Source organism: Orbicella franksi, chromosome 1 (genome assembly GCF_964199315.1).
Source record: "Orbicella franksi chromosome 1, jaOrbFran1.1, whole genome shotgun sequence".
In the NCBI taxonomy this organism is placed as follows: Eukaryota; Metazoa; Cnidaria; class Anthozoa; order Scleractinia; family Merulinidae; genus Orbicella; species Orbicella franksi.
The window spans coordinates 3,611,942-3,633,983 of record NC_138145.1 but is presented as its reverse complement, the minus strand read 5'-3'; the positions used below and the strand labels follow the sequence as shown (position 1 = coordinate 3,633,983).

Sequence of the window (22,042 nt, the reverse complement as noted above, 5' to 3'; positions counted from 1 at the left end):
TCAAATAACAAATCACTGCATTTTAAGATCTAAGATCTACTTTATGAAATCGGGTTGTCAATAGTAGGCGGCTGATGGACAAAAATTACCGTCTACACTGGTGACTTTATTGAGCCATTCATGTGATTCGTTACAAAGAGATAACAAAATCAGCTGCCCCCTCTAGCAGCTTCCAGCTATAAAGCGATGTCCTTCATAACTTTAGAAAATCCTGAAAAACTGCACAGTGGGAAAGAGTGTTGACCGGACTCTGATACCACAATTACTTATAACTGGACTTAAACGAGCTACGTCACGGTTTGCGCATCTTCAAAAGTTCAGCCAAAATTTTTCAAGTTTGTCGTTTGTAATCCGTGTTAATCTTCTCCATCCTTAACCATCTTTGTTCATTTATGGTTAATTATAATCTCTTTGGTGGTTTTCTATCTTAGTGAATTACTTTTTTTCAGATTTCCTTCAATTGAAATGTAATCATTTTGTGCGTAGCCAAAATAACTCAAAATACCGTGACCGAGCTTGTGTAATATACAGACTGACATATCAGAGAAGGCAAACCTGTTGACAACTGTTCACACATTTTAATATTCCTGAAGAAAGCTATGCGATGTGTAGGAATACATTTTGATATTGTTTATAACTTTGAACATCATTATTTTCTGAAAGGGCTATGAAACCGATCAGCCCCGGGTTTGATTCTATTATTCTTAAACAAATTTTTGATGAAATCTTAGCTATAAATACGAACAAACTAGAATCTAACTTGAGATTCATACAAGTTAATGTTTTGCAATGCGTTTCATATTGAGAATGTTCCGTTATTCAAAGTTTCCTCACATGTATAATTTTGTATTATATAAGCTTGGCTAAATCGTGTGACGTAGCCACCTCTAAACTAGTGTATTGGTCACTACTTATTTTAGATAATACGTATATTGTATAGTATTTATCTACAGTTTCTTTTCCATTCATGATTTGTACTAAAATTCCGAAGGCTCCAGTAACGCTTTCCTTTTGGCAGTCTCTCTTGTAACACTCTGATGCAATCTTCCAAGTCTTTCCTGACGAAAAATATTACAATAATAGCATTGGAATGGTGTAATTATGATTTCATACAAAAGTAGCCACATTTAACAGAATATTTTCATTCTGTTTGCAAATTGGCCATTATCTAATGAAAACCATTTTCTAACTATTTATGCATGCCTCACCCTTCTGGTTAAAACACTATAAATTTGTTGCCAACCATTCATGTGTAAATAAGATTGAACTTGTGGCTTTGAAATGGGCATGTGATTACATGTAATCATGGGATTACATGATAACGTTTTAAGTCTTGCAGTCATTTTGGTGTCAGATTAGAGTACAAAAACCTGTATGTACCATAGATGTATATATAAATATAGCGTAAATCCTCAAATTAGAGCCCCCCCTCGAATAAGCGCCCCCTTCGAATAAGTGCCCCTCCTATTGGCCAAAATTTTGAAATAAGCGCCCTCCCTCGAATAAGCGTCCCCTCCCCTCCCCCTATTTTGTGGATGAGTAATGAGACAGCAAAGGATGTATAGTTTTCGTCGTGTAGTATTAGATTTTTATTATATGGCAAGCTCCGCGAGCGGGCAAGATGAATCAAATCCTGCGCTGTGATTGGCTACCCGAGCGGGCAAGATGGAGCTATCTTGCCCGCTCGGGACTACCCGCCGTGTCCCGCAAGAAAAATTTCCCCGAAAGCCATATAATAAATCCTTTATTGACCAAGCTTGTTCGGTCAAGATGGCTGGATATTGGCCTCGTTCTTTTTTTGCGAGTTTATGGACCTCGACTCCGTCTCGGTCCATAAACTCGCAAAAAAAGAACTTGGCCAATATCCAGCCATCTTGACCTCACACTTGGTCAATAACTCATATGTACACTGTTTCAGTTTGTGAATTGCTAATGGTGCCCCAATTTAAACTTTAGGATCAGCTTTTTGCGTCGATAAACAGCTTATGTTGTTGTTTACATGCAGATGATGTATTAAAAAAATGATCATGTTAGGGTACGATTTGGGAAAAATTATATAAGCGCCCGCCTTGATTAAGTGCCCCCCTCGAATAAGGGCCCCCCATCTTCTCCTAAATTTGAAATAAGCGCCCTAGCGCTACTTCAAGAATTTACGGTATACCTTCTACAGCATCTCTGAAAATGGAGCATGCAAATGCCACTCTTCGTGCAAGAACTTTGTATGAGGTAAGATGAGGTGATATTTTATTATCATACAGAGTTCGTATCCTTTTTCAGAAACAAATTTCCAGGACTTTTCCAGGACTTTTCCAGGACTCAGATTGATTTTTCCAGGACTCTACAATTCACATTAACCCTTTTACTCCCCTGATGTTAATGTTAATTCTCCTTACTGTCTGCCATACATTTCATATTTTTTTACTTGAGTTTAACAGATTTCCAGAACTTTCCAGGACCAGTAGCCCTTTTCCAGGACCCATACGAACTCTGATCATACCAACAAACTTAATTAAGGCGACATGAATGTACATTTTGTAAAGTTACACAGGCTCAATAAAATTCAGGCGTAAAACATTATGTTGGCTACTAATTACACAACAACTGACAAGTGGTCAGTGCTATATTGTGTGTAGTATCCCTGTTAATTCTTTAAAGAGCCTTGCATCAGTGACAATGTTAATTATGGCAGGCCAATAGGCTGATTCAAAATAAAAAGGACGGGTCACAAAGTCAGGACAAACAGGATGCCTACAGAAAACCTGTTTAGCTGGTCTGCAAGAGTACAAATACAGTGTTAGTAATATTAATTTTGTACTCAAATTAGGTGGATTGCAGATTAGGTTGTTGGACTGAATTCAAGTTGGATTCAGAAAGAAGCCAGTATTTTTCTGCTCTTTTTTTTTCACTCAATCAATGTATTTGTGTACAGTCAGTACCTGAGCATTCTGCAGTATGTTGTTTACTAGCATTACACGTCGTCTTGAGTTCATCAGCTTCTTGACATATGGTTCAAGATCAATGGGGAATTCTTGAAGCTCAGACAATCGATGCAAATCTATAAATTAAAAAAGGGCACCAGTTGACAGTTAATATGTTAGAGTATGAGTTTACAGTAAATCCGACAGAGGCATTGTCATCTGGTTCTGATTCCTAGTTGCCGTCATTGTGTTGTGTTCTTGGGCAAGATATTTTATTGAGATTAATCAGTTTACAATTAACCTTGTTGTACTTTTTGCGTAAGACTGACCTTGAGCTAACTTGTCAATTTGTTCCCTAAGTTCAACTTGACTTTTTCTGAAAAAAAAGTTACCAGATATTAGTAAATACTGAAGAAAAAGTTCTGCACATTTGTGTTGTACCACAACATCTCAGCTGGTTTCATCAAGAAACCAAGATCATCAAAAGTTTTCTTCAACTAGTTGATAAACAAGGAACTGGTTAAAGATATTGTGTTACAGTACCGGTCAACAGTGGTGGTGTTTTAATCTCCATTTGTTGCTAGGAAGACACTTTTCAACTTATGGTCTATTCCACTTAGGGTCAGCATATGTATATATGTTTTTGATCTCCAGAGATTTCAAGAGATAAAATGAATCATTGCCCCTTTCTAGTGGTTAAAAGTTTAAGTTATTATTTCAGAGGCTGAGAGGATAGAAGGCAAAGGTGTTATACACTCTGCATGCATTGTGATATCTACTTATTTCATGGCTAGAGAAAATGTTGAGGGTTTAGAATCCAATCCCTTAAACATGGAAGGAAACAATCTCTACAAATTTCTTTACCCCAATTTCTTATGGCGGAATGGGTCAAAATTAATGACATTCTGTGTAACCCTTGCATTGAGGGGGAAACACAATTCTACCTGTAAATGGATGGAGTTCTTCAAAGGTTAACAAAAATTTAAGGTTTAGAGATTTTTAGTGGATTTCTTCGGGAGTAAGGGTAAAGACTGGGAGGGGGTGTGGATTTTAAGTGTAACAGTTCATGACAACTCCATGCACTGTAGTCCCTATTTTGTTATACTGGAACCCTGCCTTATAGTCATCCCCTTCATATGATTACCTCGTTAACACAGTCACCTCGTTGTCATGGCCACTTTTCTCTCCTAGCAAAAGCCCCATACATTTTCTCATAAGAAAACCCTGTTAATGTGACCATCCCTCTAATAAGCCAATGACCAGATTCTAAATCCCAACCTGTAAAAGTTTTACCACATTTATATGGCCACTCAAACTGTTATGTTCATCTCTCTAATATTGTAGGTACTGATTCAAGTTTCAATTTTTGTAAAATTATATTTGCAATCTGGATGCTTATTGAAGAACAGTTGTTTGAAAGTGTAATTATGATATATTTCCTGAGACGTCACTCAATTTAGACCAGTCATGATATTTGACACTATCCCGTTAATACGGCCAAATTTTCATGGCCCGTTGGTGGTTCCACTATACAGTAATACTCTTGCAGCTGCCCTATTGAAACACGATTTTATCATTGCTGAACGATACAGCAACAGCATGATACCTCACACTTATAACTTTGTTATCCAGTTCTTCAACTGCTGGTCGAAAAATCTGCATAAGACCGTCAGCCAAAGCGCCTTGGTTACTTTCTGCTGTAGTTCTACCATCCTTCTCTAGTACATCCGCCATCTTTGGTGCAACTCACAGGACTTGGTCAGCGGTAAACCACAAATTTGGTACCAATCTCTTCTTTCGTTACCAGTCTTTTATAGAAATTTTGCAATTTTACGTAGGCTAATTACCTACCTTTGAACTTTGTACGCAGCGTTTGCTAAGGCAAAGAATATGGCTTGTTTAAGTCTTTTGCGGCGAAATGCTGGCTATGGGCTTCAGGTAAGGAATAGATTGTAAGATATAAGCTCTACTCGTAGTCTCTTTTCTTTAAACGTAATTTCAGGTATAGACTAGAAAAAGCTCGCTCTGTTTTGAAGTGGCATGTTGTGTAGGTCAACTCACTTTGCATTTAATAAAGCTAAAATAAGTTTGTTTATTGATTATAAGATGCAGATAAGCTGATTGATATAAGCTCAAATTACAATTAGGCAACAAAATGGCATAAATCGCGGCCACTTTTCCGTCGAAAGTTGAACGAATGTGATGCCTGGCTGGCGTGACTTGAAATTGATATTACATAAGTTAAGCTTGGAGCTATCAACAGTATAATTCCCAGAGGCGCTTTTCTGAGTTTTGACCAAGTTTGGCAAGACCTATCCCCTTTTAACTCACAAGTGTATCAAAAGGAAAGTAACAAAATTATGTATAATGAGTCAGAATCGTGTTTAGATAAATGCTATACCTTACTTTACCTGATTTTTTTCTTTTTTATTTACCTGATCGCTTTCTTAAGTACAGAGAACTTTCCTCCTACTGGAAATAGTGAAATTTCCAGATTGTAGAAGTGGAAGCCCCCATATTAAATTCAGTTAATGAGAACATCAAAAATTCACATAACTTATGTCTACTTTGCTAAGTGTTGAATAATGGCTTTATTCATCAGAATTAAATTTTGCAAAACAAGTTCTAAATATGCTTTTCTTGCAGAAGGGGGTAGTTTCTGCTGGAGTTACAGCTTTGGTAAGTGGCTGGTTTTTGCAATTCATGCATAGTTAACTACCGTGTGGTTCCAGAAAATATCCTGATATCCATTCTCAGAGGACGAGGGTAACGAGAAACGACAATAATAGTCCAACATATATAAAAAGAAGTACGAAATCTCACTGAAATTCCTGGAGGGGTGCAACTGTTTGACCCTAAAGATCTTCTGTTGAAAGGGTGCTGATATTTATTTATTTATAGCATACATTTAATGTTCCTGGAAGGAAAATTGATGGACTTTGATGAATCCGTTTACAGTGAAAAGTATTTACTAAGTTAACAGAGTAAGATGGAACATTATTCACATACTAAATTTACTGTTTATTCCTTATTTCAGAGAGCCAAATTCAGTTCAGAAGCCTCCATTAAGCTTGAGGCATCTTCATTCAATTCTGGCCTTTCATTTGGTAAATATAAATCAATGTGGAATTGTATGAGTTTTCTTTGAGAATTGCATACTGTCTTGTGGTTTCCTTTAAACCACCAGAAAGGCAGAAATGGCAACTGTCAGAATATGAATGTGGAGCTTTAGAACTCTATCTTTCTTAGTTCTCATAGGCCATCAGAAAAATGACATATATATCACAAAATTTATCAAGCAAAGACATACTCTATGAAGGATCTTTAAGACACAAGCGCAATATATCCCTGAAGTGATCCAAATTTGATCTCCAATAGAATTTTCTGAGGAGTTACAGCAACTCCAAGAGATGGCCAGAAGGTTCTGCCGTGAGGAAATTATGCCAGTTGCTGCTCATCACGACAAGACTGGGGAGGTAAGGTGGTACTATTTTCTGAACTAGAAATCAGTACATGTATTTCTATTAGAGGAAAAAATTCTCACTGAGTTAAATCTACAGGTTCAGAAATCAATACATTACTATCGTAGATGTACATGTAATGGTACTACTTATGATTGTTTCTTGTAAACTGGTAAGTGCTGTACATTGCTCATTGTGGATGATGGTTCTCTGTAGCCACACAAAAATACAACATGTTACATGGTAATAAAAATGATGTGTGCATTGTAATCTTGAAGTTATGTGATTGTAAGATTTCAAGAGATTATTATACTTGTGTACGTCAAAGTGGGTGAAAATGCAGTGATACCACCATGTATAAAATCTGATGTTTTCTTTACTCATTTTAATATGACTAGTATCCATGGGATATACTCAAGAAGGCTCATTCTGTTGGCCTAGTAAATGGTCATATTCCAGAGGAATTTGGTGAGTTTATTTATTTGTTTATTTAGCATTTTATTATATATATATATCACATTTTATTATCTGCATGGGTTTACAACTATTTAAATTGTTACAAACACGTTTTTACCATGTTACAATGATCTGTCTCTTATATTATTATGGGGGATCTAATTAATATTGTTAAGATAAATTTTCTAGTCTATATTTAAAAAAACACTTTACTAACAAAAATAGGGAGGTGAATAGCTTTGTTTTGCATCTTGCAAGTGTAGATATAGTATCTCATATACAGGGTTGTATACCTTTTGTGGCCAGGTGCTTCGGAATTGCACTTACAACATGATAAAATTGGAGGAAGTTTGTTTCACAAGCGTATTTGTTCTTAAATTCTTGGTAAGACATAAACTGGCTATTACTATTCAACGGATCTTGTATAAACAGAACATTGCTGTTAAGCTATTCACTGGTGAATATGGGCTTCCCTCCAATGAGAATTTCTTTGTTGTTAAATAAGATCATATCCTGTCCTCTATTATAGTTATACGGGGTTTTCAATTCATTGAAAAACTTTAAAATGTTTATATACAGTAAAACGTTGGCAAAACATCAATATATTTGGTATTGTAGTTACATCTTATGAGAAAATTCAAACCTCCATATCTTCCTACACTGTAGATAATAGTCTGGGACAGTTTTCCAGTTGTTTCTTCCGGGTGCAAAAAGTCTTGGGATCCAAGCTAATCTTGGTGCTTTAATCATGCTTTCTACATCTATCATGCGTATATCCGCTTTAAATTGATCTTGATACAGCCCTTCTCTTTTTATATTGTCATTTTTGTTTTTCCGTAGAAATTTAAGTGGTTTGGTTTTGATTATCAGCATTATTTCTTGAGGGACATTGAGATTTCATGCTGAGTAAACGAGTTGTGATAGGGCCAGAGATTTTATAATTAATACCCTCCCAAATAGTGTAAGGTCACGTGCCCTCCATAAGTCCAGATTTGTTTGCAATATTTGCAGCTTATGGTTGAGGTTATGTTGGTGTTTTCCTTTTTCATCATACAAGACATATGATTCCTAATATTTTAGCCAGGTTATGCAGCCATTTCAGTTGTAATGGTTTGCTTTTACTATTTTCCCATTTTCCCTACCAGATCGCTTTTTTTTTTTTCAGTTTAATTTTAAGCCTGCTAGCATACCAAAGCTATCAACTATTTCTAAGGCCTTTTCTACAGAGGCCAGGTCGGCACAAAAGAGATTTGTATCCTCTGCATATATTGGCTCAATTTCAGTTCGTTTCCTATTATTTCAATTCCCTTTACATGAAGGGCTTGTCGGATTTTATTGGCCATGACTTCTGTTGAAAGGATAAACAATTATGGGGATAGTGGACACCCCTGATGGACTCCTGGACTGTCGAAACCGGTTTGTCAAAAAACCATTATTCGATACTGCACTCTAGATCTCTATGTTGCTGTAAAAGGTACTAACCCATCTTTGAATACTTGTACCAAAATTGAAGATGTTCAACGTTCTCATTATGGAGGGCCATTCAAGGGAGTCAAAAGCTTTCCTAAAGTCTAGAGACACTAGAATGCCTGGAATGTTATGCTTCTTAGTAAATTTCATGATGTCAATTATGAGGCAAATGTTGTCCTCAATATAGTGCCCTTTGATGAAACCGGTCTGGTCTAAGTTTGCTAGCTTTGGCATTGAAGATTCTATTCTCTTAGATATATATACTTCTTTGTTCATATATGATTGTTATCATTGTGTAAGAAATAGAAAACATGTTCTATGTTTCTATCTATATAAATCCTCTTTATATAAATCCTCCTCACAGATACCTCATGCTTGTACTTCGAAAACACAGAAAAGTGGCTGTCATTTCGTTAACAAGCGCAAATTGCTACAATCCTCACTATCTATCACAGAATAGATAGTGAGCAGCATAGCAGTGTGCGCTTGTTAACAAAATGACAGTCGTCTGTGAAGAGGATTTAGATAAAGTTTTGAACGACTAGTAGATTTATACTAAAACAATTAGATTATCCGCTCTCGATTTCTATGTGTGATAGTTGACTCAGGCTGCACCTTTGTCAGCTATCGCGCGATAGAAATCTCAACCTCATAATTTAATTGTTTAATATAAACACAATTTTTTAAAACAATCAGCATGCGTATTTATTTATAAATTATTACATTTATAATAATATTATTATTACTTGCATAATATTATTATTACACTCCAGGCTTACATATTATGTGCGTATTTCTTGTATTACCTGACTTGGTCAGTCTGTGCTTCATTCTGTAGGGGGAGCTGGCCTGGGTGTCCTGGATGGATGTGTAGTAACTGAAGAGCTGGCGTATGGTTGTACTGGAATTCAAACAGCTATTGAAGCTAATTCTTTGGCAGTAAGTCTCATTTTAATTTAGTTTTGCCTGGGAGTGCATAATTTCCAAACTACGCACATTCAATTCGATATCTAGGCCCAAGTCTATGGAGCAAACTAACAAATAAAGAAAGATTGGGGATAAATCTCGAGCAGTTTAAAGGGACACAGTCAGCTTTGGGACCACACTGACCTGGACACTAGTTTTCTCACTTTGAAAAAAGTTCACCTCAACCTGAAATCAAAGTACATCTAGCAATCCGCTTCAATCTTCACAGTGTCTTGCTTGATTTTCAATTGTTTACTGAAAAACCTGTTTTTCAGTGTGCCAGTGCTCCTCCTGTGATGGTATTTTTATCATATTTGGATAAAAACGGTATGGATGGGGTCTCCATGATTTGCAAATTAGCAATGGAATGGTATCTAATGTACATGTGCGCCAGCTGACTGTGTCCCTTTAAAACCCACGTATGGAGGCTAGATCTAGACAACATCCTAGATGGATGTAGTGGCTGCCATCTTTGTAACTCATAATTTTAAGTTCTCTTATGTATGTTATTCTCTTATGTATGTTCTCTGTATGTTATTTTTAGATAGTTCTAGTTAGGTGTCCCCTATTAGCAGTGCAGATTCTCCACTGCTAGATGTAATTGACACAGTAATAAAGTCATTATCATTATCATTATCATTATCATTATCATTATCATTATCATTATCATTATCATTATCATTATCATTATCATTATCATTATCATTATCATTATCATTATTGTTATTGTTATTATTATTACTATATTGTATAATATCTAGTTAGGGGTTCAAAAAAATTCTTATTTCACAAGCTACTTTTTAATTTTTTTTTGTTAAATACCTTTACAATAAGTTGAACAAATATGTGGCAATCATTTTACACACATGAAACTCATAACTGTATTTTGTTTTTCCACAAGGAAATGCCAATTATCTTAGCTGGTAACAACGAACAGAAAAAGAAATATCTTGGTCGGATGGTGGAGGAGCCTTTGATGGCTGTATGTACTGCCTTTAACTTTTAAAACTCATTCTTTTGTCTACAAATGTTGGTTTTGGTAGTGATTTTTGCACTTTATTATTGTACTTTTGTCTGTAGCTGATATCACATAGACTTTGATTGGCTTATTCTAGGGCATTGTTCTCCCCTAATGCCCACAGGCTAATCACAGAACTGCAAAGACAAAGCAAAAAGCCATATAATAAACAACTTATTAACCCCTTGAACGTTCATTCTCAAACCTTGGCCTTGCCATATTGTCTTCACTATCACTCAGTCAATATGGAAAGTTCTTGGTTTGAGATATTTTCTTAAAGTGCCTATGAAGTAAAAATAATTGCTGCTGATTTGAAAGGCTTTTGAAAGTGAAAAAGAGTGGTGACTTCCTCTTTGGAATATCTTTTTTTGTTTTAGAGATATTCACGTTTTTGTATTATAAGTGATGACGTCATAGGTGGTTCCACTAAAACAGTTCAACACTCAATCAAGAATATCTCTAGAAATATTAAAGCAGTGTTCTTTAAACTTGGCACCAGAAATGTACATCACAAAAGAAACAAAATGACACCTGTCGTGTCGTCGCCATGACAACATTTATGCCGCTGGTCCTGTTTTAATTAAAACTAACATTACCAGATTTTATCTTAAACAAGGATCATCCACTCCCAACAATCTAATGGGGAGAGTTAAGACAACATGGGAATCATGTGTGTTCCAAGCAAGACCCTCTGTCCCTTGTCGAAGGGTTGCAAATTGGCATATTTGGTTTTTCACAGAAAGAGATTGGCGCTAAAAGTGTTGCCATGGCAATGACACAGAAGGTGTCTTTCTGTTTCTTTTGTGATGCACATTTGTGGTGCCAAGTGTAAAGAACACTGCTCCAATATTTCTAGAGATATTCTTGATTCAGTGTTTTACTGTTCAAGTGGAACCACCTATGACGTCATCACTTTCCTCTTTTGCATAACACAAAAAGGTAAATATCTCTAGAATGAAAAAAGATATTCCAAAAAGGGAAACGCCATTCTCCTTTACTTTGAAAAGCCTTTCAAATAAGCAGCAATCATTTTTTTATTTCATAGGCACTTTAAAGATCTCACTTTCAGTTAATAAGTAGTTAGCACAAGAGTTGAACAGACTAAGAGTAACTAATACATGTACATGTTTGGAGCTGGGGATTATATGACCCAGGCTACACTCTCTATAGCATAATTATGTGTCAGTTTGCATTGGCCAGTAAATAAACTGCAAGTGAATATATGAAACATCATATATATACACTGTAATTAAACTGCAAATAAAGATGTAAGGACATGAATGATGGTCATGGTTATATACACAAGATTTGGGGTATTATAAGACAGGCAATTACACATATTATAGAGACTGTATTTCCTGCAGCCATATTGTTTGACAGATCCAGGCATATCAAGTTTTGAGATTGTGTTACTTTGCAGGCATATTGTGTGACTGATCCAGGCATATAAAGAGATTGTGTTACTTTTGCAGGCATATTGTGTGACTGAGCCAGGTGCAGGATCAGACGTGGCAGGAATCAAAACCAAAGCTGTAAAGAAGGGAGATGAAGTAAGATATATTACAAACCAAAAGTTTTACTTCATATCAGTAAGTGAGTATTTATCACAGGTTTTGTGATCAATCATCATGTGAAGGCCTTCATGTAATACACATTTGTATATTTGCTAAATTTCCTTCAGTATGTAATCAATGGACAAAAGATGTGGATAACTAATGGAGGTGTTGCTAATTGGTGAGTATCTCAAGAATGTCTCCTAGGTTACATGTATGGCATTCCAGCACAATCTCAGCCAGCTTCTTATCTCTTTCAACACTTTAAGCTGGCCCAAATGCTGCAGGTGGAAGAATTTGAATCTTTATCAAGACAGTTTTTCTTCAGTTCAACTTGTTATTTGCCAAGTCTTGAATTTGTAACAGAATGCTAAGGGAAGATAAAGGCAGTTGACTAAGGCTGTTTTCATGGTTGGACCCGAGCACAGTGCCCAATTATGATTCTCACTGGGCATTTATGTCAACACACCTTTTTCTACTGTTTTGTGCCGGTGCTCAGGCACCAAGTGTAAATGCACCTAAACATTTCAGTCAATGGTGTCCTTGTAATGCAGGTATTTCCTGTTGGCACGAACTGACCCTGATGCTCCTCCTGGCAAAGGATTCACAGGCTTCATTGTTGACAGGGACTCACCTGGAATAACTGTTGGAAGGAAGGTACCAGGATATTCAATTATTTGTGACCCTCAGCAGGCCAAGGCTCAATCTCGAGTCCAGCATGCTAAATGTTTGACATCCAGGCCTCTCATTAGTGAAGTGACCTAAGGCCAAGGATTGAACCCAAAAATGTCTTGTTGAGCAGTTAAAGAGCTGTTGGCAATTATTGTTACAAGGGATTTTTTTCATTGTGAGCTGCGACAAATGTATCACCTTTGTGGTGAAGAATCTTACTCCTTTGATTTTGACATGCTACTTGCCATGTTATTAGCCAAGGGAATTTTCATTTTTCCAGTTCTCCATAATTCACTCTGTTCGCCCCCAAATTTTGCATTAACTATTGTTGTGAAATGTTCTTGGGAGGTCTTCATATTCCCAAGAACATTTCACAACAACAGTTTATACAAAATTTGGAGGACAAACAGAGTGAATTATGGAAAATAGAGAATGGGGAACTAGGGTTAAGGAAGTGTACATTAAGTGAAACAAGTTTGAAGTATCCAGCCTCTCAACAATTGTTTGTTTTCTTGCAGGAATGGAACATGGGTCAGAGAGCTTCTGATACTCGTGGTATAACATTTGAAGATGTCATTGTACCTAAAGAGGTCAGCTATACCTTTGTTTACTTTAGTCTCTAAGGATCTCAGAAAAGGTTGTACGAACTTTTCGAGGAGTAATAAAGTCTTAGGTCTTAGGCCGTAGTTTTCGTGACACGCTATGTTGTCGTCCGATTTTGTTAGTCACTCGATCATATGATTAGAAACAGAATTCTTTCCACTCAGTCCTACTACCATTGTTAGTACCTTCATTACTGACCATTAAAATATTGTTTCCCTGTTAGAACGTTCTTGGTTCTGAAGGCGTTGGCTTCAAGATTGCTATGGGAGCATTTGACAAGACCAGGCCTCCAGTAAGCCCGTTGTTATAGTTTGACCGTCTTGGTTACAGAGTCTCGTTTTAAAATTCTAATAACTGTTGAGCGATAGGAAAGTGAACCGAATATCGAGTAAGGTATCGGAGTTTCAGACGTTCAGACTGCAGACGTTTCAGCTCTGGAGTTCTTCACAGGGTGCCTGTTACTGTACATTTTGGTGGAGCGAACTGCTGCGATTAGAATCCGCTCTGCTCCAACAGCAAACGGCGTTAAAGGAAAGGTGTACAAACCGATTTACCAGTCACCATTTTATACACGGTCCTTTCTTTCAAGAGACAATATCTTTGTTTCACATATACTGGGTCTAAGCTATGCTTCCAACTCCCCTGTCCAACTGCACTTGTCTTGATGCGAGTTTATCGTGGGTTACTGTTTCTCAGATGAGACCCTGAACCTGATCTAAGGCTTTTAACCTGTTTAGGACAGACTCACATAAAATTGCAAACCCTAGTTTAGTGGTGTTAAAACAATAGTTCTCTGATGATTAGGTTGCCGCCAGTGCTGTTGGTTTGGCGCGGAGGGCTATGGAAGAGGCGCTCAGATATTCACTGGAGCGGAAAACCATGGGAAAATATATCGCCCAGGTATGTTGATAACAATTAAGCGGTATATTTTTCGGACTTCTCAATTTTACAAAATTACCTTTGAGGCAAAAAGTAACTACAACGAAATAGTTTACTGAGCTAGAAAAACGCAAAAGAGGTCACGACTGATGAAGAGAACAAGGATGGGTAACATTCGAGTAGATTAACACGGATTGTCTCTTGAAGAAACTTGAAACACCAGGATGCGCTATCCGTGAATCCTCTAGAGGTTGAATCAATGTCTGACCTGACCTGCTACGAAGCGGACGATGGTTTGACTCCCCCGACACTGTGTGAAGGGCGGCGTGAAAAGGCGAGGTCAGGGCTGGTACGAACTTAACTGTTTGTTTCATTTTATTCTGAACATTAGCACCAGGCCGTGAATTTCATGTTAGCTGACATGGCGATTGGTATCGAGACTTCTCGCTTGGCGGTGCAGCGCTCAGCTTGGGAAGTTGATCAGGTTAGTTGCTTGTTGGCGAGTTCAAACGTTGTGTCGACCCGGTGGAAACTTCTCTTCGCTACGTGTTTGTTTCTGGTTAGTTCTCTGAGGCACTACAGCGGAGCTTGAGGGTATGTTGTACTGAGGGTATCAGATTGATTGTCTGGATCTACCGAGGAATCTACCGAACTAACATTGAAATGGATGTCATTGATGAGAATTAAGGCTAAGTCGTTCCTTTATATCTCCGTATTTATGAAATGCAACAATTACACTGCCTGGAGTATTTTGGTTTTGCGATATACGTTAAGTTTATTGTCACTCAAGAATACTTCTGCCCCACTTCTTCAAGATGTTGCCAAGAAAATCCACCACAGGCTGAATTAAGTCTCGGGTTCTGAAGGCTGATTGTATACGTGTTCAGATTTTGTGTAGTTTGACTTGGTTTGTCGTGTTGTAGTGTGTAAAGTGAGACAAGCTGGACATGTCACTGACTTGCTTGATGTTTTTAGGGCCGCCGCAACACGTATTTCGCCTCCATAGCCAAGTGCTTGGCAGGAGATGTCGCCAACAAATGTGCTACAGATGCTGTTCAGGTATTACATTGTACAATTCTGAAATACAATGGGGAACACTGTTAAAGTCCGGCAAGAAGCCGGCTCAAAAATAGTCCCCTTCCCACGATAAATTAATTGTCCTCTAGAGGACATCAACATTTCTAATTACTAAGTTAGCAATCGGCGACAAATTCTTGAGAGATTTTGCTCGTAGAGGATCTTTTACCCCTCTCCATTATTCTGCTCTCTGACGATAAGCGGTGTTTTGTATTCGAGAAACAGTTCCTTCTGCGGAAGACCTTGTTTTGTATTTTAAGTCGTCACAGAATACTACGAGGCGTTTGCTATTGTAAACTACTGTTTATTAGACAATTGTGGAGCTTGCGCTTGTGTTTGATGTCATGCTTAGAGTTTTATTACCATTTGTAGGATTTTTCAGCTGTGATGTATGTTTTGCTTAGACTGCTGTCATCTCGTTTGCCTTTTTTGTTTGCAGGTCTTTGGTGGGAATGGATTTAATTCCGAGTACCCGGTTGAAAAGCTGATGAGAGATGCTAAAATCTTCCAGGTGAGCCTTGCGTCTTCGCTCCTTTGTTATTTCTTTGTCACAGCCTTTGGCAAATCGTCCGTCGCTGACGCCACTGGTAAATTGATTTCTTCGCGCGCAAGTGGGATTTCTTCGCAAGCTGCGACGCCATCATGGCCCGATAAACTGCTTTGTAACTTTGAGACAAAAATTTGTCGCACGTGGAAATGAAACCTTCCTATTAGATATATGGCTTGCTCCGTGAGCCGACAAGATGAACGGAATCCTGTGCTGTGATTGGCTACCCGAGCGGGAAAGATGGCGCCATCTTGCCTGCTCGGGATTACCCGCTGTGTCCCGCAAGAAAACAGTGTTTATTTTCCATATAATACATCCTTTATTGACCTAGCTTGTTCGCTCAAGATGGCTGGATATTGGCCTCGTTCTTTTTTGCGTGTTTATGGACCTCGACTACACGCAACTGAGAAAAAGGTCAATTAATCATATGTATTTGCTGACTGTGCCGTTCTCAATATGGGGTAAACTTCATTAATATTTACTAATTTTTACTAACGTATTCGTTCATTTTGTACACCCATAGTGGACGATTTCCATTGACACAACAGATCGGTTATAAAACTCGGGGACCTAACAAGACAAGGAAAATAACCGATTTAGTCTGGAAAGTTCTATGATTCTCTTTCAGATCTACGAGGGCACGGCGCAGATCCAACGAATGATAATCGGACGAGAACTCATAGACAAGGCCAAGATGACCACAATGTAGAAAGAAGTTCAACTTTGAAACTACAGAGTGTATTATCCGCTCTCTTTGAAAAACCACTACTGGTAGTTATTAGTTTACATTGAAATATTGTGAACAAACCATTCAATGGCCTCGCTATTATCGCTGTTCTTTTGAATTAATTTGACCTTTTTAGGTCACGCTAGATAACGCGACATGAAATAGCGTGCAGCGGCGCTGTGAATGGCTGTAATACTGAATGATACCTGTTGTAAATATTAACAATAGACTATAAACGTGAAACTTTTACTCAATAGTGTTTTGTTCCTCGGGTTATTATCTATCATGGTCTTATCTTTTCTATTTTAACCTCTTTTCACCTATTTCTTTCAATGTTATTCGTTTTTGGCCGCAGTGTTGTACGGCGTAGCAGTTTGAATCCAAATAAATTAACCAAGCTACAACCATTGCACGTGTATTTCGTCGTTTTATTTTTAACCCTGTATGTAATTTTTAACCGATTTCCGATTTTAACAGGATAAATCAAAGCCTTTTTATTGGAGTCTTTGTTTATTTACTGACTCCCGAGAGTGATAAACCTCAGTTTCTTTTTACAATATTCAGTGCATTGTCCAGCGGTCTGGTTTACAGTTCTGCGCTTTCTCTGATTAGCTGAAAGCTATGTTATACAGCAAGTTACTTGGCACTCGGCGTATGCTATTTACAATCGGCCAATCTGATTGGTTCTCGGGTTGTTTATTCGCTTATAGAACCCGATCTCGCGTGTGTGTCGTTCTTGAAAGGGAAGATTATGCTTGAATTTTAGCGTAAAAAACAAAAATTGTAGGTCTTAAGATTGTGATTATTATGGGCGATAGTCAACTTGCAATTAGAACACGTTTTGCTCGCGAGATTGAACAAGTTGTGTGCAAGAGATTGGTCAATTATTGCATGTACCCAAAAATAGTGATCCTTAGTGAATAACAACTTGGTTTAAGGAAATACTCAACAAAATTTTGCGATGATAGATTTAGCTAATGAAATAACAAAGAGCGTTCCATTACAACAAAGTTGCAGCTTTTTTTTTCCTAGAGCTTGTTTCCACTTAGAAGGTTGAGCCTTAGAGGAATAATGTTGAATTGTAGTCGTGAACGATAAAATGATGCATTACCAGTTTAGATTAAGATATCTGAGAAAAAAAATTGTGGTCTTAGTCCTCTGATATCCATATAAATTAATAACTGATGTTTTGATTTTCGGTTGTTTTTTTTCTTTTTTCTTTTTCCTGGAAGTTATGTATGGGGCCGCAGCAAAAAAGGAACAAGACCAATCTTCCCCAAAATGGACCGAACAAGTCAGTTCAATAGAGTATTTAACACAATGGCTCTCTTTCTGCTGAGAAATAAATGCGTACCTGCCATCTATTGTTGGTGTAAAACGCGAGCAAAACTCAAGCATTTCGTCACGTTTCTCAGGTCACTTTCGCGAAAGTTAAACTCAAATTATCACGCCAAATATAAAGAATAAACTGAGATTTTACTTAACAACAAACTGTTTTCTTTTGAGCAGGTTTTGAAAAAGCAACTCTCATTAAATCAGAAAATCTCCTTATCATGCCAGGCCAGTTCGCCATCCTGGCACGTATATACTTTATGCCGGTGCCCCGAAAGTGACCTGGAATCTTTCGAATTGGACTGTGAAAACATCATTTGATCATAAATCTGAAACGTGTTCTGTCACATCATGTCAACGAGTCAAATGGGTTGGTTTTACGAAGATTTGATCAGACGCGCAATAATACCGGAAGATGCTTCTACAGGCAGCTTTTAACTTGATTCTTTGAACTGTACTTTCCCAGCTTTTCGAAAATGTTAACTGTGTGCGAAAAGGTCGCATTGGGAGTAACTCAATCGACCGTTTTCAGTTTTTGAAATGGCCTCATTTTTAAAATCCAGTTAAAATAAAAATAAATGTCAAATATGGCGAACAACCTTTTAACGGAAGACATAGCAAGAGGCTAGTTTCTCACGCCTTCGAACACTCTTGGCGCTTATAAACAGACAAATTAATGATGACAACCATCGAGCTCGAGTGTTAATTGATCATTTTAACAATCTTTTTGTCAAAAAACAATTAACACATGCCTAGTAGTTCACACGTGGTTTTGAACTGGAGTATCGCTTTCACAAAGAAACCTTCACACTCGAGTATTGAATGTTCATTTTTAGCAAATACAAGTCATTTACTCCAGCAATACACACATGGAGCCTAAATTATTCCTACACCAGAACCTATTCATAGCTAATAGCACTTGAAAACAATAAATTTGCCGTTAACAGATGGTCACTAAAATTTATAACAAAGAAACTTCCACGCCAATGATAAGATTTTTTATATAGCTGTTACAATGCCTGCATGTCTGAGCGAATCTTGACAATAAAACAACCGGCGAAATATGTGAAAGAAATCCCATGTTAAAAGATTTTGAACAAATAAATAGAATGACATGCAGTCTAACTTGTATGTTGCTTGTCAGGGTAGGTAGCGAGAAGAAGGGTATTGGAAAATGAGGACAAACGATCCAAATTAAAATAAAAGACAGTGATACACTGGATACAAAGGCATGAATACATTTATAAGCAAGAGTTTATGTCAGATGTGCTCTCAGAGGGTTTGTAGGGTCATGTGGTAAGGAGTAAATATAATTGACATACGCCCTAGTTTGGTTGAATTTTAAATAATTAGAATCATTCGAGTATCGGTTACCTTCCACGGCTGTGAACATATACAACAGTGTCTACACAGCTTACTGGAGAAGTAGGTCATACAGGAAAACAAAATTTTTCGCCGGAACTGCATCAAACCTCATCAAACTGACAGCATTAGATTGCGCTATCATTTCTTTTACCACCCCTCACTCCTAAGCATAATAGACCTTTTCCGATTGAGCGGTTTGTTTTGCCATTTCAGACCATGTGGTGATACTCTTGAGGATTTTTGATTTCAAATATTTAAATAGTCTTGTGTATATGAATAAATAATTTTTAGATGGATAAAAGAACAATTCTTTAGAATATCACGCAGTCTGTAATGGAAAACAAATCTCCCAAGCGAAAAAGGTCTGTTGTTTGAAACGTTTATACAGGTTCTTGGATTCTACGTTTGTCGGTCTTGGCGAAAACATGAATTTTGGCGTTTATCTTAACTACGTCTTTATATTTAAGTCAAGTCTTCATTCAGTTTTCTCGTAAAAATAGCCATTACATTCCAGACCGGTAAGGCACGAAATGGTGTCTGATGTTACTATCATGGTCGAGGGAAAATCATGGATGAATTGATTAGAAATTAACCGAACTATCAACTGCATTACTAAAATATTAATGAAAATATCATCATCATCATCATCATCATCATCATCATCATCATCATAGCAGACAACCAACCAGAAATGTTCTTAGACAACCGTATTTATTTACCGTGTTCACTAACATTCCACTGACACCGTAACGGTCGCCTTTAAGCTCACTGTCAGTAGCTTAAGAAAAGTAAATTCGAATATCTTGCAGTTACATCTTCAGTAATACGATGAACGCTACAATTTAACTATGGAAATGAACGGAGCGGAAAAAACGGGATGCTCTCACAGGCTAGGATTCAGCGAGCTTCTAAATAACACGGATGAGGCATAACTGTGCCTGTAACTGCGTGTTATCAACTAATTTTAAAACGTCTTTTCGCGCCAAAAGCATTTATAAATATGAATTGCGCGAGCCTAAGTTGCACCCACGAAAACCGCTTGCCTGACTGGGTGATTTCCGTTAGTTACAATCTTCCGAAGGAAAAAAGACGGCGACTGGTACATTTATCCATGTTTCTTAGCGCACTATTACTTTAAACAACACACATAATGGCGTAGGAACGTTAAAATTCTAACGTCTTCAACTGAATAACATGCACTATGTCGTTGGCTCAGGAACAAATAGTCCCAGTTTGAGCTTCATGGGCTGTGTAAGGTTCGCATGGCATTGTGGTAAACCGTAGAGCCGCCATCTTTTTTCCCATGGACGTTTTTTATCAGTATGATCTTGAAAGGAAGAGTCTTTTTACTTCTTGGTTTTGGTGGCGTTATTTGGTAGGGGTTTTTCCTGGGAAGATTTACATAATATATTGAAAATATTTTAGTGTTTAATGTATTGGAAGCCGATTGGAAGTGATAAAAGTACAAAAAGCTTTCGAATTCCTATACACGGCTCTTATCAAGTAGGTTAGTTTTGTAATTTAGTTACTTAAATTTAAACAATAAAACTATGGATTTTTACACCGCCAATAGGCCCTTTGCACGATCCGGTCACATGTTACAAAATCACACATGCTGGGACGCAAGTTGCAAAGTGGGACATTGGATAATGCGATTCAAGCGTTTTGATTGGCTTAGACACCATGATATATGAGCAATTATACCATGCTCTAAAATGTAGTAAGCGAACGCGTAATTTTTGGGGGCTTTTTTATTTCTACTTTATTTCATTTTTCTGTATTTTGGTGAAATTTTGAATAAAACTAGTGTTCCATTCTCGTTTGTTGGATATGAAATGAGTATTGCCAATTCGGCGCAGGGAGCTTCGTTGCTATCTACCATGTCATATCCAACGCGCGCTCGTGAAATAATATTATGTTCAATTATTTAACTCAAGTAATGAAATATTAATAGTTCTGTTCTCCTTGAGATATCTGGTGTTTTCAATTCTACAATCAAGTGAGGAAAGCAATAGAGTGGCCATCAAAAGCACTTGACGGTGTGGATATACATGTATACACATCGACTAGAGCTCAATTTTAAACAGTTTAATCCTAAACTCTCTTGCGTTCTTAAGTTTCTTTCCCTCTAATAATTGTACGAAACAAAATTGCTCATAGTTGTGTCAGTAATAACTTTTCATCTCTGATAAGGTGAGTTACTATGCGAACTAAAATGCAGTTGAGGATAAAACGGCCTCTCAAGCGAAAGGCACATGTGAAGACAAAATTAAACAAGCGAAAAATAAGGACAAAAAGATCCAGAAGGTGTGATTGTTCTAATTGTCGAGCCATACGAGAAGAACACACTAACGTATCAAGTTAAAGGAACCGTGAAATCAACCTTAAAAGTCCAATATGTCCAATGTTTTCCGGCAATAGCTGAAGGCATGTTAGATACCTGCTATATCATTGAGCCATGCTATTGTGTCGGCATGTTGCGCTCAAATCTGTATATGTAGCAACTAATCTGTACAAAAAGAATGCGAGGTGTTGTGGGCGTTCTTTTGATTTGATAACACGTGTTGCCAGCGTAGATAAAGTGGCGGTGTCGGGCGGTACAGCATGCTGTACCTCGTGAGCCGGCTGTACCCGACACTCAAGTAGTTACCCGACCGTACAATAGAGGGGGGAGCAACTCTGATTGACGTTTTTTCAGGTGGAGAGAACTTTTTATACCGGGAATATTAAGACACTAATGGGGATGGAGACATTCCAAACAGTTTCCAGGAAAATTGGAGATAATGGAATTATAATTCCAATACGCTGCCAAACCTGGTAAGAAAATTCGAAATTGCGAAATTCGCACGTAATTTTCCAAAAATCGAGTGAATGCTTCAAAATTTCGAAACGGCTTGTATAGCTACTGCTCAAACAGGGTTTGTAAGAGTTGTCGCCCCCGTGTAGAAAGAAGTTAACAACTGTCAAAACATATTGCATTGTATGAAAGTGGCTCAAG

At 37.5% G+C, this 22,042-nt stretch overlaps 2 protein-coding genes across 2 annotated transcripts; one reads left to right on the top strand and one right to left on the bottom strand.

Moving 5' to 3' along the window:
• Nucleotides 1–71: 71 nt before the first annotated feature.
• LOC145485952 (SNARE-associated protein Snapin-like) lies at nucleotides 72–4,682 on the bottom strand. Its single transcript, XM_081464623.1, has 4 exons — nucleotides 4,525–4,682; nucleotides 3,248–3,294; nucleotides 2,937–3,055; nucleotides 72–1,058 (listed from the first exon to the last, which is right to left on the bottom strand). The coding sequence occupies exons 1-4, from the start codon at nucleotides 4,650–4,652 to the stop codon at nucleotides 978–980; spliced, it is 375 nt and encodes a 124-aa protein (XP_081320749.1). The 5' UTR covers nucleotides 4,653–4,682; the 3' UTR covers nucleotides 72–977.
• A 60-nt stretch (nucleotides 4,683–4,742) lies between these two features.
• LOC145485943 (medium-chain specific acyl-CoA dehydrogenase, mitochondrial-like) lies at nucleotides 4,743–16,754 on the top strand. Its single transcript, XM_081464612.1, has 17 exons — nucleotides 4,743–4,856; nucleotides 5,565–5,597; nucleotides 5,956–6,025; nucleotides 6,297–6,394; nucleotides 6,778–6,847; nucleotides 9,144–9,244; nucleotides 10,173–10,253; nucleotides 11,762–11,839; nucleotides 11,971–12,023; nucleotides 12,397–12,499; nucleotides 13,033–13,104; nucleotides 13,341–13,409; nucleotides 13,922–14,017; nucleotides 14,388–14,480; nucleotides 14,972–15,055; nucleotides 15,513–15,584; nucleotides 16,249–16,754. The coding sequence occupies exons 1-17, from the start codon at nucleotides 4,809–4,811 to the stop codon at nucleotides 16,327–16,329; spliced, it is 1,302 nt and encodes a 433-aa protein (XP_081320738.1). The 5' UTR covers nucleotides 4,743–4,808; the 3' UTR covers nucleotides 16,330–16,754.
• Nucleotides 16,755–22,042: the final 5,288 nt, after the last annotated feature.